General features: G+C 44.9%; 1 protein-coding gene across 5 annotated transcripts in view; it reads left to right on the forward strand.

Moving 5' to 3' along the window:
• Window positions 1–3,784: 3,784 nt before the first annotated feature.
• Window positions 3,785–17,689, forward strand: part of gria2b (glutamate receptor, ionotropic, AMPA 2b) — a 42,468-nt gene continuing 28,563 nt past the window's right edge. For 2 of the 5 annotated variants that reach the window (XM_076048160.1, XM_076048158.1), the window contains exons 1-2: window positions 3,787–4,372; window positions 4,602–4,742. In XM_076048160.1, the coding sequence (XP_075904275.1) occupies window positions 4,288–4,372; window positions 4,602–4,742 (226 nt within the window). In that variant the 5' untranslated portion in view covers window positions 3,787–4,287. Of the gene's footprint in view, window positions 4,373–4,601; window positions 4,743–17,689 lie in introns of all 5 variants that reach the window. The other 3 variants (XM_076048159.1, XM_076048157.1, XM_076048156.1) reach the window with 3 other exon arrangements.

Raw genomic sequence — 17,689 nt, forward strand, 5'->3', positions numbered from 1 at the left:
TGTTAAAGTGCTGATGTGATGTGAGGCTGCTCAACTTGGGCCCAAGATGAAAAACAGAATGGGAATAAAATATAGTATAGTATATATATGTGCTATTTTTCCTTTTGTGTCCAAAAAAGACAAAATACAATCTCTTTATTTTCCAGTGTTCCGCTCCTATCGCACTATTTTCCATTTTCTTTGACGCAAAGCTGTTTGGTGCTTGACTGTTATTGGCAGAACCCAAACTGTCAAATTTAGGCTGCCGTGAAATATGTCATTTTATGCAGAGAGAGACAGGAAGTAGTTTCGGCTCAACCAAAAAAAATAAAATAAACTTGTAATTTTGAGGTTGATATGGTTTTCGTTCAGCACAAAACCGAGATACCAAGGGAGAGAATTGGGGAGGAAATGTGGAGGTGAGACGTTTTTGCATAAATCAAGCGGCTCAAATTAAATTCAAGATTTCTTTTTTTGCTAATGTGTCACAGGTGACTGCTCCCCTGTAATTGCGTAAATCAAGGAGCAGTGCAGGCTTCAGGAGGGTGTATCATTAGACTGAGTGGGAGGAGCAAAAAATAGATGCAAGAGATGAAATAATACCGACAGCTGGAAACTGTTTCGCTTGTTGACCAGTGAATAGTTTCCTGAGCATCGTTTGACGCAGCAACACATTCCCGGGAATAATTGTAGATATTTGGTTATTGATCCACATTTTATACTTTTTATGAATAACTCCAAAAAGAACCTATAAAACACCACTCAGTCACTCAGTGGTAGAAATATGTTTTTTCCCCCTTTGGCCTAAATGAATTCCGCCCACTGAAATATGACTCAGGAGGTTTAAATGAGTTTGTGTTATTAGTTTTGCACCTCCCGTGTGAGTCATGGCTGAAAGAGTGTTTTTGTGGAACAAATATAAAAAGGGAAACTTGGGATTTGCAGTGAAGTCCGACTCAAAAACTGTTCTGAAGATTTATTGCTTTATGAAAAGAAATGTGACTCCAAAATACAGTATGTTTACAAGTTTTACGACGACACGGTCAGACAGTACTTTGATTTGTACATATTTAACCAACCATTGCTAGTGTTGAAGACGACTGTATGAACAAAACGACGGAGCCGCTGTGAAACAGGGAAACGCGGCAAAGACTCAGAGTCAAAGCTTCGATTCAGCAACTCTGGCTTGACCTTGGGATTGATCCCTGCAGGTTTGCTGCTCCTCAGAGCTGTTGGGACGGCAGCATGTGCTTGGCTCTGCAACTTTTAAGCGTGTCCAGAGGCCTTGTTGTGCATTCACATCATCTTTAGGGGGATGCCTGAGTGGCCTCAAAGACTCGACGCTGTCAGCAGCCACAGCAGCACATCGCAGCCACAGCCACAGCCAGCCGGGGGCTTCCGGCTCAATCGATTTTTTTTTGTTTTGATATTGACAAAATTGTGTTATGAGAAAAATGTTTTTTTTTTTTTTTAAGTTGCATAAAGTGTTTTTTTCAATGTAGATTTCCAAATGTTGGGATTTATTTTAACATACTGTGTAGGTTGCAAGCTAAGGTTAGGGTTTAGGACAAGGGTTCGGGTTTAGGGGTTAGTGGTTATAGGGCAGGCATGGGCAAACTACAGCCCAGGGGCCAAATGTGGCCAGTCAAGCTCTTTAATCTGGCCCGCTGAACTTGAAGAAATTACACTAATAATAAGTAAGTAAGTCGTGAAATAGTTGTATTTCATCCATTTTTTTCAGCGTTTTAAAAGTAATTTCAATAAAGAGTGCAATACCGTGGGGCTTCAAAGACACTGATTTTGTTAGAACTTTGCTTTGGTTCATTTTCAATTAACAAAGTGACATTGAAAGCGTGTTTTGTATATATCCCATGATACATTTTTCCTCCTCACCAAAACACCCCACCCATCTGCTCCTGCTCCGGCCCCTCTGTCACCTTTTCCAACCCATTGTGGCCCCACCAGTCAAAAGTTTGCCCACCCCTGGGTCCGGGGGTTAGGGTTAGTCATTCGGCTGTATTAACTAAAAAATGTCTAAAGCCTACTCCCGCAGCTCACCCATGATTTGATTAGGAGTTCCTCTCACTCTGCTCCTGAAAGCCTCTCAGCCTTGTGGCCATTTATTACCTTGTTAGCCTGGGAATTCAACGGCCAGAAGAGAGTGGAAAAGGTGCTGCAGGTTGATCAAAATCAAAACGAGTCCTGCAATGGCCGGGCGAGTCACATCAACAACAGATCAACACGGTGCGGTTCGTCGGACGCTGGTGGAGCACGACTACGGCAACCTTATGATGCAGGGGAGCCTCTTCAACATGCTGTTTACGGTGTCACTCAATGCAAAATTGAATGCAGTCAGCCTCTTAATCAAATCATTTTGAAACAACAATTTGTCCATCTGCTGTCTCATTTTGCCTGCACTGTCACTCAAACCTAATCAGGGATTACCAAAAAGCTGTTAAATTGTGCGTGTGTGTGTGTGTGTGTGTGTGCACAAGTGCAGTCACTTGTAAATCACTGTGACAACTTCAACCTCACATTTTGAGCAGGGGAAATGGACCCAGTGTTGCAAACTTGACTGTTTTTCTCCCTACCGTCTGCAGAGAAACACGTGCAATGTGCTGCGCTGTCCATGGTGCTGAAATCTGACGCGCCCTCGCGTCCGACTGCCATCAGCTCCCAGTCCGCTGCTGTCACTGCTTCCTCCCAGAGATGCTGCTGTGGCTCAGACATGCATATTGTAAAACCACAGGGACCCGCGCGGCAATTATTTCCTGTCTGTTCAACCCAGCCTGCCTGATCAAAGTTAGAGGGGCAGATTTGTGCAAAGACTGTTCCTGCAGCACAACCGGTGTTGACCGTGGCTTACATGACACTATTTTTTTCAGAATATCTTCAGCGATTTGTATTCTGCACTGAGAGAACTTTCAGATGCACTCAAAATCTCTACCCTCATTTAAACGGTAGCAGTCAATACGGCCGTGTAAATGCTACCTTTGGAGTTATGTTCATTCACTGAACGGCCATTAACTGTGGCGCATTTACATGCGGCGGATAAACAGCTTCTGCCTCAACTGCCGCTGTTTGGTTCCAATGGATGCTCCTCAGCTCAATTTAGGTTCCCGAGTTTTCCAGTGCCGTATTACGTTCGCAATCCAATTGACCTCGTGAAGTAATCTGCTGCGACCTTTATCCGCCTGCTCGCTCATTAAGAGCAGCAGAGACGGAGCTCCTAATTGGTTTCCTAATTAACGAGAACATAATTTAGGTAATTGTCCTCTTCAAATACATGTATATCTAAAAAATGCCGCAGTGGAATTTCCTCAATTATTTCTATCTTGTTTTTATTGCTAATATATGAAGTCAAAGGTGTGGGGGAAAAAAATCTCTATTCTTTCTTGGTCTCTTTTCTTAATGCTGATGAACTGAAACAAACTGAAACATTAATCATATAAATAGCTTCCTATTTAAAAACTGACACTTTTCTGGACTGTTGACAATGTTTGAAGGTGATACAAACAAGAGAGCGGAGCCTAAATGCTGATGGAGGTGTTGTTTCTAACCTGGTAGAGGTATATCACCCCTTTGTGACATCACAAACGGCCGATTTTACCAGGGTGGACATGACCTGACACATGTTTCATAACACAAGCTACACAATTGTGCAGCGACTCAAATGTCGTAAAAGGAAGCAACAAGTGGAACGAGGCAGACACGCTCTCGAGTGCGTGCGTGGGTCCGTGCGCATGCAAGTGTGTGAAGTGCACTTTCGTAAGTGGCCGCCGCCGCCGCCGCTCGGCTCTTTCCGTCTCCGTCCGCCTCCTCATTAACATTCCCCACTTGTGGGTGTGATGCCGAGAGGCTCCGCGCTGAGGAGCCGCACGGACGGAGGCGCGCAGTGTCGCCGTGCGTTCGGAGCGGCAGCAGCATCAGCAGCAGGAGGAGGCGGAGGAGGAGGAGGAAGAGGAAGAGGTGATCGGCTGCCGGCAGAGGAAGAGGAGCGACAGGAGGAGCAGGAGCGGAAGTAGAGAAGAGCGGCAGGGCGACCATTTCTTCACTGCCGGCGTCCTTTTTCCAAACCGCGAGGCACCTGCACCGGCTACCTGCCACCGCAGATTTTTTTTCTTTCTTTTTCTTTTTCTTTTTTTTTTTTTTTTGCTTGTTTGTTTGTTTTTGATTTTTCTTCTTCTTCTTCTTCTTCAATTCCCCTCCAACCCTACCAAGTGTGACGGTGGTCGCGATGTGTCGGATCTAACATCCATTAGGTAGAGACGAAGGAATATCGCACTCCTGCCTGGTGGACGAGGAGACATGGAGAAAATAGTGAATTTGTCCGTGTCCGTGCTGCTGGTTCTGTGGGGCTGCGCGCTGGGAGGCTCGCCCAGCGTTCAGATCGGTAGGTGTCCACATGGGGGGGTCGCCTGGCGGGTGGTGGGGGTTAATTAAAAAAAAGAAGAAGAAGAAGAAGAAGAAGAAGAAAAAAAAAGGTCCTGAATTAAAAAAAAAAAAAAAAAAAAAAAAAAAAAAAATGTCCGTCTTGGATGAATCTTGTCGAATGTCTGTCCTCTGGTTGGGAACCGAGGCAGGTTTTGATTGACAGCCATCTTTCATGTGTCGATTCGCAGGGGGTCTGTTTCCGAGGGGCGCGGATCAAGAGTACAGCGCGTTTCGGATAGGGATGGTTCAGTTCGGCACCTCGGAATTCAGACTGACGCCCCACATTGACAATCTGGAAGTGGCCAACAGTTTCGCGGTCACCAACTGCTGTAAGTGCCAAAGCAAAGAGCGTCACCATCTCCCTCATCACTCTTTTCTTATTTTCTGTTTTGACCCTAACAGCAGCCTTTCCCTTGGATTTATCAATAATAATGGTTTTTTTAAAAAAAAAAAAAAAGCTCGTGTGTTCCATGTCGACGTGAGTGACGGTGCGCGAACGAGCGTCTCTGATCTCATCTTGTCAGCAAACACAAGCGGGCAGCCAGACGAGAGGAAGACGAACAAACACCGTGAGGGCGAATGATGGAAAGTTGGTTTCCACAGTAACGCCGCTGTTCCTGGACAAACCTGGGAGGCAAAAGCTGCACATTCCCACATCCCCATCATCACAACTAATTATACCCGTGTGTGTGTGTGTGTGTGTGTGTGTGTGTGTGTGTGTGTGTGTGTGTGGGAGGTGTGTGTTGCTTCCACCAACCTGTCACTTCCTTCCCTTTCTTATTGCTCAATTATTAAAATAGCCACCTGTTCCTTTAAATGAAAAACCAACCGTGTTCACCTGCTGCTGCTGCTGCTGCTGCTGCTGGAACGACCTGAGCGTCTTTTGTGTCGACTGTCTCGCGCTCTCAGCCTCACACACAGCCTATTGAGAGCGAGCGTTATTACGCGCAGCCCCTCGTTGGCTCGCCGCCGCTTCATGGCACAGATTGAGCATTTAAAGCGGATGCATAATTAAGGTGGGCTAGATTAACGGCGTGGCGCGAGTGGCAGCGGTGAAGTGTGGAGGGGGGGGTGGTATTTCTCTAAACGCGGACTCAGAGTCTTTGGACCGACGTCACTCCACGCGCTGGTGGTGATCGACTTGATCGGTTTCGACCCTGCTTTTTCTCACGATCGTTTGGTGTTTGATTTTATTTTATTTTTTATTTTTTTTAATCCTAGAGGTGAAAATAAAACAGCTTTGGAGGCAGCTCCTCTCTAATAGACACAGCTCGAACATTTCATTAGGCGGTTGCCAAGCGACTCCCCCTCTCTCAACAGTCCCCTTACACATAAATCAAACGCTTCTGATTGGTGCTCGCGTCGCTCCAATCGATTTCATTACCATATAAAAGCTTCTTGCTTGCAGAGAGTCCGAGTCCGAGTCCGGCAGAACGCAGTGCAGGAGATGCTGCTCTCATAGCATTTACACTTGAATCGCAGCCAGACGAGGAATAAAAAAAGAAGAAGACAATTTTCTCACAGCTTTAATGGGATTTGACAAGGAAGGGGGGGGGGGGGGGGGGGGCTGTTTCCGGTCGAAAGGCAATGCATTTGTTAGAAAAAATTTGCTAAGCAACATTTTCTAACTCATTTCATGTAAAAAGGAGGGACAAAAAACAGGAGAGTTTTTCTCCTACATATATTTCTTATTTAAAAGGGCCACGTTTAACAAGACAATGTGGTTCTGACTCACTTGAACTTTTTTTTTTTTTTTTTTTTTTTTAATTCTGCATTAACCATAGTTTAACTACAACAGCGTGGATATCTTGCTATTGAAAGAAAAAACTTGAACGTGGGACCAAAGAACGGCTTCACTAAACAGAAATGAAGGCACCTTTTTATGTATTTATTTTTGAGACATTTAATCTTGCAAGGGTGCTCAGCCGGGGTATACGATGGAGAACGCTGTGGATCCTATTAGCTGTTTATGTATTTCCACTAAAAGCCGCCTGTATCCCTCCTGTATGCTCAAGTCCAACACTCTGCTAAGCGACTCTTTGAGTGGGTGTTGGATGTCTGTGGGGGGAGGGTGAGCTGAGATGTGGTGGTGGTGGTGGTGGTGGTCGCTGCGTGTGCTCTAGATCCAGTAGATGGCAGTCTCCCACACGGTGCGCCTGCATGTAATTACAGTGGATTTTAGAAGGGTAAAAAAAAAAAAAAAAAATGAAATGAAAGCATCACCACTCTGCCTTTTGTTTATAAAAAAAAAAAAAATATAAAAAAAAAAGGCTATTGATGAGGCAGCAGCCAGGAGGGGAGGGAGGGGGGGAAGTGGGGAAGCTGACGTGGCATGTCGGCAGCTGGAACCTTCAAGATCCTTTGGCCAGGCCTTTCATTTTGGGTCTGGGCAGGAGCTCATTAATGCAGAGGAAAACCTGGAGAAGAAAAATGTGAGACTAAATGCAATTTTACACTGTGTAATCGCACTATAGGAAGCAACAGATTCGCTTGCCTCCCAAAATAGCAGCGGGTGTTTTTTTTTTCTCTCTCTCTCTCTCTCTCTCTTCTATCAGCTGTAAACAGAAGCTCAGAGCGGAATCTCACATTACTTCAGTCTTTAGCGACTCTGTAGCACAAAAAAAAAAAGAGGATTAACACTTCTAAAAAAAAAAGCGTACTGCCGCATTTTCATGCCTTCTATTAAAGTTGAATTGTTCATTTTCTTCACCCCGTATTTTGAAAGTTTCGCTGCCATGAAAAGAGTCCCCGAACCCCGAGAACCTGGTCGTGTGTGTCGCTGCCCTGCAGACACATCACGCTGCACTTGTACGCTGCCCGTGCAACAGCACACTCCATCAATGCAGCGTGTCAGAGACAGCAGGAGGGAGGATGATGCATTCCTCCGACGATAGCGGCTCATCTGGACGGCCCCGCGTCTGCTACCAAGAGTCGGCTAGTGCTACTTCTCGCCGTGTGTGTGTGTGTGTGTGTGTGCGCGCGCGTGTGTGTTGTCCAGGCTGCGATATTTATTTTTCTAAAAATTCTCGTTCAAAGTTCCTGGAATGGAGCCGTCTCACAGAACTCTACGGGGTTCCATGACTAATGCAGCCCTAGAAAACCTTCCAGCTGTTTTAAAATCAAGGTTTTTAATGCGAGTGTGGGTCAGATTGTTGGTTGGTTGTGCAAATTGCTGTTCTTGTTTGTTTGTTTGTTTGTTTCACACATCTATTGCTTTCATGCTCGTTAGTCAGACATGCCAGGTGGTTTGTTTCCTGCAGTGCCTCCTTGATAAAGAGCCAAAAACCTGGAATGTGATTGGTCAAAATTTCAGCCTGTCAAATACTAGGTGCACGGTTTTGTCGCTGCCATTTTGAGTCGCATCGCAGTGAGCAGCTCTCCTTGAGCCTCCTGTTGTTGCGAGGCAAGACATACTGTACGTGGACCACCGTGTGGCGCGTTGCATCCAAATCCAGTGTGACAGGGTAAAACAATAACATGCAGGCTGATTGTTGTCGTCCTTTGTTCTTCTCATAATGGGGAAATGCTCTCGAGTTCTATCAGCATCCACGCAATCTCGTCAAGCATCCGCGAGATTTACGTTCACGTTCTGTCTTTTCTTTTGAGAGCTCTAATGGGCAGCTAGCGGCATGGCGGCTTCCTTGCTGTGGCAGGAGGAAGCACGTTGCTTCTGTATTGCCGAGGCCGACTTGAAACGTTGCAGAACGGAGGATGGCAAGATGGACGTGGGGAAATTTTGCATTTGAAGTTTACACTCGTCAAGTATTTGTCCTGACATGCACACTAAATACTACACAGTGATACTGTGAATCTCATCACCGAAGTTGTTCGCCACTAACGGTGTGCGATGTCACACTCAGCAAAAAGCACCGTTGAGTTTGTGGCGTTGGGTTTGAAAGAAGTTCACAAACTCACGAGTGAGCGAAGCCTTTGAGCTCTCAAGTTGCTTTTAGAAAAAAAAAAAAAAAACCTCTGGGATCAAGTATTGTGGAGGAGTTTGACTTATTAAACTGACAGGCAGATTCGGGCCAGATGTTGTTTGGCATCATCTGCTTTGATTCCGAACACACCCCTCCCCCGTCACCCGCCACTCCTCTTGAAATGCTTCTTTTACAGAAGGTGCGGAGGAGTTTTATCACGGGAAAATAAATTGGATGGAATATTGCAGCCGCGCAGGCCATCAGCCGAGTAGTTTTTATGATGCAGTCCCTCCTCCGAGCGGGGTCTCCGAGAGGTCGTTGACCTCAGAGGACCCAACAGGAGCGGAGATGATTGCCGGAGTCGAGGACCTTTTACTGGATTCACACTCGTCCTTCGCCACCCCCCTCCCGGCTACATTGTCATTCCCTTCGCTCCAGAGGAAAACTCACACGGCTAATGAACTTGAACCCTGTGATGAGGGGGGGTCACCGGCAGACGAAGCTTTGCGTTAAGGGGGTTACAAGATTAAATAGAGGGGAACATCTCTAATGCCTCAGTGAGATGAGAGATAATGCCCGAGCCCCTGTGCATCATCTGGAAAATAATGGACAACCCTGCGGCTACAACCTGATCTGACTCTGAAAGCAAATTACATTTACAAGGTTAATCCTTATTTTTATGGAAAGCCAGTAGCTCCTGAAGACAAACAGAATCCTGTCTGGGGTTCTGCACAGTGGGGCCTAAATAGAAACAGCGTCGAGTTGAGCAGGCCAACAGGAGTCGTTTGTTTTTCAAGAATCAAGTATTAATGATAAAAAACATCACAATTGTAATCTTCACTTGTATAATTTGGCGAATGGCCCTGTGCATTGGATATTTTTCTTATGGGATTGTTTGTTTCAAAAACTCCTTAGATTTCAAAAGCAGCAACTTTTTTTTTTTTTTGTTTGTTTCCCTGGATAATTATTCATGCAAGGCTGCTCCACCGGAGTCCAGGATGAAAAACACTCTGTCCTCGTCATCCAGTTAATGTGGGACCCTATAATTTGGCACTGAAGGTGATGTAATATGAGGCCGAGCGGAGTGAGTTCATCTGCAGCGCCTCAGGTTTCGCTTCGCGCGTGGCAGAGACGTGCGCGACTCTGGCTGCGTCGTTCAGCTGCAGCTCGCACTTCCGTCGCAGACTGCGAAATATCGCAACTTTTCCGACAAACTCGGCACTTGTGTTGTGTTTTAGGCTCGTCCGCTCTCAACTCGTGGGTGTTTTGTCGTTTCCTGCCGGGGCGGGAATGAACCAAAAAAGAGTCACCCAACGCAAGTGAACTGCAGTGCAGGTCGGGGCCGGTAATCAGTGCAGACAGAAGCCACTGATGATAAGCAGCCGGCGTCCGTCTTCATGGGGATCAGGCACGGCGACACGCACGTAGGCCCGCGTCAGACTTTGTATTCCGCTGTTGTTTTCCACCTCTCTCTCATGCTCCCTTTCAAAGCTCCCCTGCTCTCCTCTCAGTCCGAGGGTCGCTGACAGCCGCTCGGGCCGATTTAACACTTCAAAGTTCCCGTTTGTCACGGCGGGAATCACGTCACGCCTTAATTTCGCGCAACTACGTGCGCCGGGGCGGGCGTCTCAGGGCCGCACGCTCTCAGGGACCTCGGCCGGATGATCAAAAGCCCAAGTGGACCGTGCAGGCGCAACGCAGCATTGGTTATAGTCAATTTATTGTTCACGCCTAATTAAGCGCATTCTCCTCCATTTTCAGGGGGAGCTGTGAAATATTAAATAGGCCCGGGAGCCGGCTGGTCCAAAAAAATAAATAAATAAAAAATTCAGGCTATATGGAACCCTCTGCGGGTCTCCGCTTACCCTGAATACAGCCCTGAGCTAAGCCTTGACGCTGAGTTTTCAAAAATAAAAATAAATAAAAAATAAAAAATGAACAATAAGACAGCATCAATTAAAAAAAAAAGATTGAAAGTCTCTAGGCTGGATTCCAGCTCCAAGTCTCGCACAAAGCTCAAGGGGGGGGAAGAAACTGTGTTACTGTGCTTTAGTGAAAAGTCACCAGCTGCCTCATCTGCATGTCCGAGCAGAAACAGGATATCTACATTTCCCCAACTGATAGACTCGTAGGCTAAACTGAGCTTAAGGAAATCTGCATCTCATCTGTGTCTGACCAATAGTAAAAAAACAAAACAAAAACAAACAACAACAACAAATGAACAACATGCGCTCACGGTAAGATTGCTCACTGTTGTAATCATATTTCAGGTCTGAAATCTTGGACATCCATCTTATTATTGTTAAGACTGTCATTCAAAGCATCATATTACCCTCTGATGTCCTTTTACATTGTGATGATAAAGAGACGGCTGCAAGTTGCCCTTTAGGACAAACAAGTAACAAAAAAAAAAATGACTGTATGGCTGCTGCTAATGAGATTAGCATCCATGCTGAGGGGATTAGCATGGATGCTATTCACAGTGGCGGTTTCATGGGAACCGGATGGCAGTTTTATTTTGTAACGTGAGCAAAAGGCTGACTTTGGCAGTGGCTCATTGCCATATTCCACAGGGTGGTGACATTCTTCAGTTAAAAGAATGAAGAAAACATGATTGTCGCTTTGAATGACCCAACAGAGGTCTAGGGTTCATCTTAACCCCTAAAAAAAATCAACAGTTTAGAAACACAATTTTTGATGAAATACACAAATGAATGCAAGAAACGCACACAGTTGTATCTGTGATACCTTTATGGAAAGTCAGATACACTCCACCCTTATTCTTTCCAACAGACATTTGCTCACGACTGACTCTAAACGTGAATGAGTCCATGAGTGCGGCTTGTCACGGCGGCAGAGGCTAAATCCATCATTAGCGCCCGACACTGTGTGATGGAGACACAGGGCAGCGGGGAGATTAATAGATTAGCTGCCACTGAGAATACATCGGCGATATAATGAAGGGCAACGTTTCACCAGTGCATCCATTAAGTCGGGAGATGAATGAGAGTACACCGACGTTCGGTAAACGTAATCGTGGCTTAAACATGCACAGTTTGCAAAACTTAAGCCATTTATCATTCAGATGTATGAGTAGATTAAGGCTGAACCTTGAATTCAGAAATCGCTCTAGAATGAATTACATGATACATGTATATAGATATATATACGGTATATATGTATATATCACCTTGCTTTCTTTCAATCTCTCTCTCCTACTCTTGCTCTACATACACTTCAATATCAATATATATATACCCTGAGGTTACAATATTTCTTGGACTGATTTCATTGTCCATAAGACGGTAATGGTCCCGATATACTTGTGGTACTGCTGTTTGCAGTCCTGCGGACCTGCAGGGAGCTGGTTTGTTTTGGTGTCCATGCAGTGCAAAACTGCGACATCTAGTGATTCAAACGTCATCTTCAAGGCAATTCTAGGGCAGTGTGATAAGGAGCCGACCCTAATCTAGTTCCATTTTAACTCTCAATAACCAAACAATGTGAAGTCTTTCCCCACATTTATTTCCTGGTCTGTACAAATTGATTTCAACTGCTGGGACATATGTTGCTTGGATGAGAGCGATAACCTTCTCCCACCGCAGGCGAAGGACGCTCATTGGCATTCATTGAAGACAATCGGTTCATCCCATCACTGTAGTTGTAATTAAGATTTGATCTGCAGGCCTTGTCTGGTCTTACGAGGTGTTCAAACTTATTAGCCAGCAAGCACCGACGGGTGAGAGAGAGCGAGGGAAGAATGACAAGGAAATCTGAATTTATAAATGAAAGCGACTCGACGTGGACAGTTCAGCTCGGCCTCCAGTTTGATAAGCTGGCCAATAAGTGCCAGCGGGGTCCCTCGGCCTTGTTAACTGTGGCGTTATGTCGTTGAGCAAAATGTAAATGTAATGTAAATGTAGGAGCGACCGTCTTAAGGCCGTCCGTGTCCTTTAAAAAGGGCAGGACGACTCAGTCTAAAGGTGAACACGATTGGGGCGGGGACAAATATATATATACATACATACATATATATATATATATATATATATATATATATATATATATATATGTATATATATGTTTTAAGGCTGCTATTGTCTGCTGTGACCTTCCTTGTAAGATATCAATCTCATAAAAGTTCACTTAATGGAAGCGATCATAGAATTATTTTGCATTCATTTGCTTGTATAATTGACCCCTAGCCAGTGTTATTTGGACATCATTTAGTGTTTCACTTTCCACTTTCCATTTTTTCATTGCTGTGAGTCAACATCGACGGCGGTTGAATTCTCGCCTGCAGGCATTCTTCTTCCAAGTCACACTCACTTCATTTATTTTTTTTTAGCTTCGCTCTGAACACCGATCTGCTCGAAAATGTCGTCTCTCTGTGTGTCTTCGCCTCCGAGCCATGTCTGTTTTGTAGACAGCGTTATTATAATCGTGTAAGAACGCGCCTCAACCTCCGTGTGCCAACTTACACAAAAGGTCTCACATGGATCGAGGCCAATGGTGCGCCAACATCATCGGTCCACTGTGTTTCTCCCTGATCTGAAAGAATTCTGCCCGCTGAACAGACGAGCTATGAAACTGACATCCTTCTTCAAGACACAGAACTTGCTTAAGCCGGTAGCAAGTCAATCCTGTGTGATCGCTGTCTGCACGTTTCCCAGAATTCCTGTCATGTGACATCGACGACAAGAACAGAACAGTAAGGGAAAGTAAATAGCACGCTGGTGAAAATCTTTTGTGGTCTATGTTTTAAGAATACTTCAATAATGCTGAAGGCAAAATACCCAGCTTGTAATGCAAATGCTGGAAAGTTGAATGCGACGCTATTCTTGTTTCCAAATTGCAATTTGCAAATTGTGATGACAGTTTTAAAAGTATTTTACAAAGTAAAACCAAAAACAATTCCACCCGAAAAAACCATCATGCTTGCATAACACCATCCTAATTAAATTAGCTTGCATGCTAATTTTGCCAAATTGGCAGAGACACAATCTAGCATGGTTTGAGGTTGCCAGGTGATTATTGTGAGAGTTCAAAAGTTTGTAGTAAGGCAAATTGTTTAGGTTGTCAAGGCTCAGTTTCCCCCCAACGCACACAGTTTTTGGACCGTCCTTTTAACAGTGCACTAGATTTTCTCGCGGAAGTCCCACTGGGAGGTGTTAGATTTCCATGTGATCTTGCTCCTCTACTGCAGGCCCTCTGTGATGATGTTTGTCCTAATTAAGGCAACCTTGGGCTTTGCAGCATGTGAAGGTGTGTGAGGACCTCTTTGATTCGGTTTTTCGTCTCAGGGGTCAGTCATCAGAGGCAGTGCAGGGGATGGTACTTTGTTTCTTTTTGTAGAGTCAGTCAGAGCATCTGTGGCAGACTTACTAGTGTGCAGAAAAGCACAACGTGAAGCCCTAATAAGGATTTGAAAAATCTTTGAAAATTCAATTTGGGTTTGAAGCTCAACAGTCCTTAATGTGATCTAACTGTGGAATGAGAGTCTGGCCCAATTTTGCTTTATCCAGAAAGTTAAATAAAAGGATACAAATGAGGAAAAGGTAATAATACAATGATAAGAACTAAAACTTTTGAGGGAATATATCTTTCTGCTTGGTCTCGCTGGTTTTGTCCGTATCTCTGTGATGCGGATGTGCCGTTTATCAGAGCGTCATTAAATTTGCCAAATGCGTATCATTTTTTTTTTTAAAGCAAGCTGACTACACAGCTCTGTGAGGAAAACGATACAGATAGCTAATTACTTCACAAACTGTGTCCAGGCGTTGCAAAGAGGAAAATCAATACCAAAGCGAGCACAAAGAGAGACCAGTTTTAAAAAGGTGGCCAGATGAATTCCTTTAATGGACAATACAACAGACGATTCAAGGCGGCATTAAAGTGCCGAAGAGAAGTGAAGCAGACCGCCGTCGTCTCGCAGGTTAGATCAGAGTGGGTGTCAATAGGGTGCGATGGAGTGAACAGGCAAGAAATACATGATGGCAGTTGTTGTTCGTTGTGAATAGCAGAACAGTCAAGTCCAGCGCAAACACTTTGACACTAGAAAGGGTGAAAACAGGCCCCCGGGCGTTCGCCAGCAGCTCGGCATCCACCCCGCTGGGAGGAAACAGCGGGAGAATCGGGCCGCTGCATTAATTTTCTGACATTTTCTGATTTCTCCCTGAAAGGAAGTGGCTGTAAAAGCACCGCAGCTAATTTCATCTGAATGCCGAGCCTGACCTTTAGCTGTTTAGCCCAGGCTGAGTGAAATAAATGGGAATTTTAGATTGCAAAAGCACATTGTCTTTTTTCTCTGTTTTTATTTTGTTTTTTTTCACAGATTCAAGTCAACCAGTCAGTCTCAAACAAAAAAGACATGGCGACAGCCTTGAGGAGAGTGACCATGCTTTCTAATTTAACAGGAAGACAAAAACCTGTCTTAAAGTTGCCCAAAGCCAGACCTTTGTGGAGAGATTTGCGCCATACAGTGAGCACATTAAAGGAGAATTTTGCAGCTAGAAGGATGAGAAGAAGCCTGGAACTGGGTCGCCGCTGAAGTAAAGCCGTGCAGTTATTTTTGAAAACCAGTGTTTTCTGGGCAGATGAAGGCAAAAGACAGAACCTCCAACTGCCAGAATGTAGTGCAGTTGGCGCCTCAGGAGGCCACGCCCACCGTCTCCCAGAAAGAACTGGACTGGCTGGATGGATTAATAAAAAACAAAAACGGTATCATGTTATCAGGGATCCTTTGACCACATAACCATAAAGACCATGTCATATAGGGATGCAACAATACCACTTTATTACAGAATGAGTAGAGTACAAGCACTTCAGTACTGAGTTCTTAATACGGCCATTACACATTATCAAATTACTTGATTTTTTAGTTTCAGCAGATGTTCTGTTTTTTGTCAGTGTGTCTTTCTACAACATAGGTGACTGTCACAAGTTTCAATACAGTACGAAGACAAAGTTAACAATGTTATATACACATATAGACAACTGGTATCGGTCTCGTGGCATCGGTACATATGCAGTACAAGTGCAGTACTCAACCCAAGTATCGGTACCGATACCCGACACTGGTGTCGGTGCATCCCTGAGGCAATAAACCGGAGCAAAAGTTTTGAGAAACATAAGAAACCTTGAGTGACTCTGCCTGTATTCATCCCGTCGTTCTGCTGATTCATGCCTCAGACTTTGCTGCATGGACTCGTCCCAGTTAACTGAAAAATCCCCCGACCGGGTCTGGCTGCTCTCCCTCAGCGACGGAAACTTTGACCGCAATGATTCCAGAATATATGCGCGTTATCTAACACTGTGACTGCCTAATTGCATTAAATTAAGTTGCTTGAGAGTCCGTAAGCCATGATGAAATATATCCATATATACATACATATTTCGATGCAAAACGTTTACTGCTGCACACACTTTGGTTTGTTGCAAAAAAAAAAAAAGGGATAACAGTGAAAATCCTGGCCAAGCAGGGAAGGAGGACATTAAAATCCTCTGAAAAGGATTTAATTCCTACTTTGGAAATCTGAGGTCTCTGCGAGGTCACAGTTCTGTCCGCTGCCTTCTGGACGGCGGGAGTGGTAATCTGTAGGCTTCTTCTGACCCACTTTGGAAAGTTGCTTTCAACAATGGCGCGGCGGTGGCAGAGGGAGGTTTTTCCTCGGCGTCACGCTTTCTCTCCGACCAGCGACTTGTTTCTTCCATAACTCCCCGACGTTACGCTACTGCTGTTTATTCATTTGTCCCACTGCCTAAAACTCCTTTACCCCCCCCCCAATCGATTCTTTCATTATAATTCAAGATGCACCCGCAGTTAACCTCGCTTCCCAGCATGTACCATCATTTATTTCTTTGCAATGCAAGCGCAGTTCCATTATCTACTTCAGTTTCACTTAGGTTCAAGTGGCCATTTTTCCATTCTGACATCTTTCATATCTCTCCAGCCCATTATTGGCCGTGATGGTCGATAATAAAAATAGCCTTCCTCAGGATCCTAAAATACATTCAAAAACAAACCTCAGACGGGCCAGGGAAATATTTAAAGGTCCCATATTATGCAAAGTCACTTTGGAGGCAATAATCTGTCTCTTTTTTGCTTGCTCATGCAGTTCTGGAAATCTGTGATGTCACCAAGGGCGCTGATACCTTTCTCAGACAGGTGTTGGCTCAGCCCTCTAAGACCACCTCCTTTTGCACCCCCCTCTAAACACAAGAAGAGCGTCAGTTTTCTGAAAGGGGAAATATTTTAAGTGGGAGGCTGTAAACAGATGGCTAACTGTGCAGTTTGGTGTATCTGTGTTGGGGGCTATATAAATCAGTAGTGACGCAGCTCAACTGGGTTGTAGGACCGTCTTAATTGGCCTCCCTCTAAACAGGTGGAAGGTCCAAAACAGTTTAACTTTTACCGGAGGATGCAAACACAGGGCTAAATGTGCTGGTGTTGGCTGACTTGGGATCACGTGAGGTCGCTCCAGAGGCCTCCAGGGTGACAAACGCATATTTAGAGTCAGAAAACGCCTCAATGTGTGTCGGAAACTCTTTCTTTGACACTTTGTCTCTGGGAGTTGGACATTCCTCCTCTCAGACTCCTCGGCAAATTAAATGCACTTTCCACCGGGGGAGCTCAGTCATGGGTCACGGGTGAAATGGAGATGGTGATCTGATGAGAAGCCTGCGGGCTGGCGGAGAAGGAGCTGATAATGTGCCTGGTGCTAATTAGAGGGAGAGAGAGGGAGGCGAGATACGAGATGACGGAGGGGGGAAACGCTGCGAGATGGAGAAGATGAATGTGTTTTATGGCGATTTGATGGTTTCTGCACACACTGTGCACGGAAAGAGTCGGTTTGGAGGTGACGCAACGCTTGAACTGATCGGGAAGCCATCGGACATCACAGTGGATATGGATGGATTAACCTTTCTGAGTCATGATTTGTTAAAATAAAATAGAAATTGCTCGGGCAGGTTGCTCAGATCATTTGAACAACGCAGCAGCAGATGGCAGAGCGCTTTGTTATTTTCCAAAAAGGTCAGCAGACAAACAGCGGGATTTTTGTTTCTCTCTTTTTTTTTTTTTAATATGAGAGCCAGATGAAATGTGAACAAAGAGTGTTTGTGTGATGCATGAGTCGACTCTGTGAGGCCTGCACGGGTGCTGAATTCAGCGCAGTGCTAAAGGGTTTGGTGCCCGCGCACAGAGACACAACACAGTGCTGCTGCGTGTCTGATGTGATAGTCACACTCGTCTTTTCATACAGTTTTGATAATGTCAGTTTTATCAGAACTGGATGAACGAAGGACAAAATAAGGACGTAGAAATATTGCAGAAGAATTTTTTTCCTTTTATCACT

The sequence above is a fragment of the Nelusetta ayraudi genome, unplaced genomic scaffold (assembly GCF_046127955.1).
Source record: "Nelusetta ayraudi isolate G7.1 ecotype Tasmania unplaced genomic scaffold, CSIRO-AGI_Nayr_v1 ptg000097l, whole genome shotgun sequence".
NCBI lineage: Eukaryota > Metazoa > Chordata > Actinopteri > Tetraodontiformes > Monacanthidae > Nelusetta > Nelusetta ayraudi.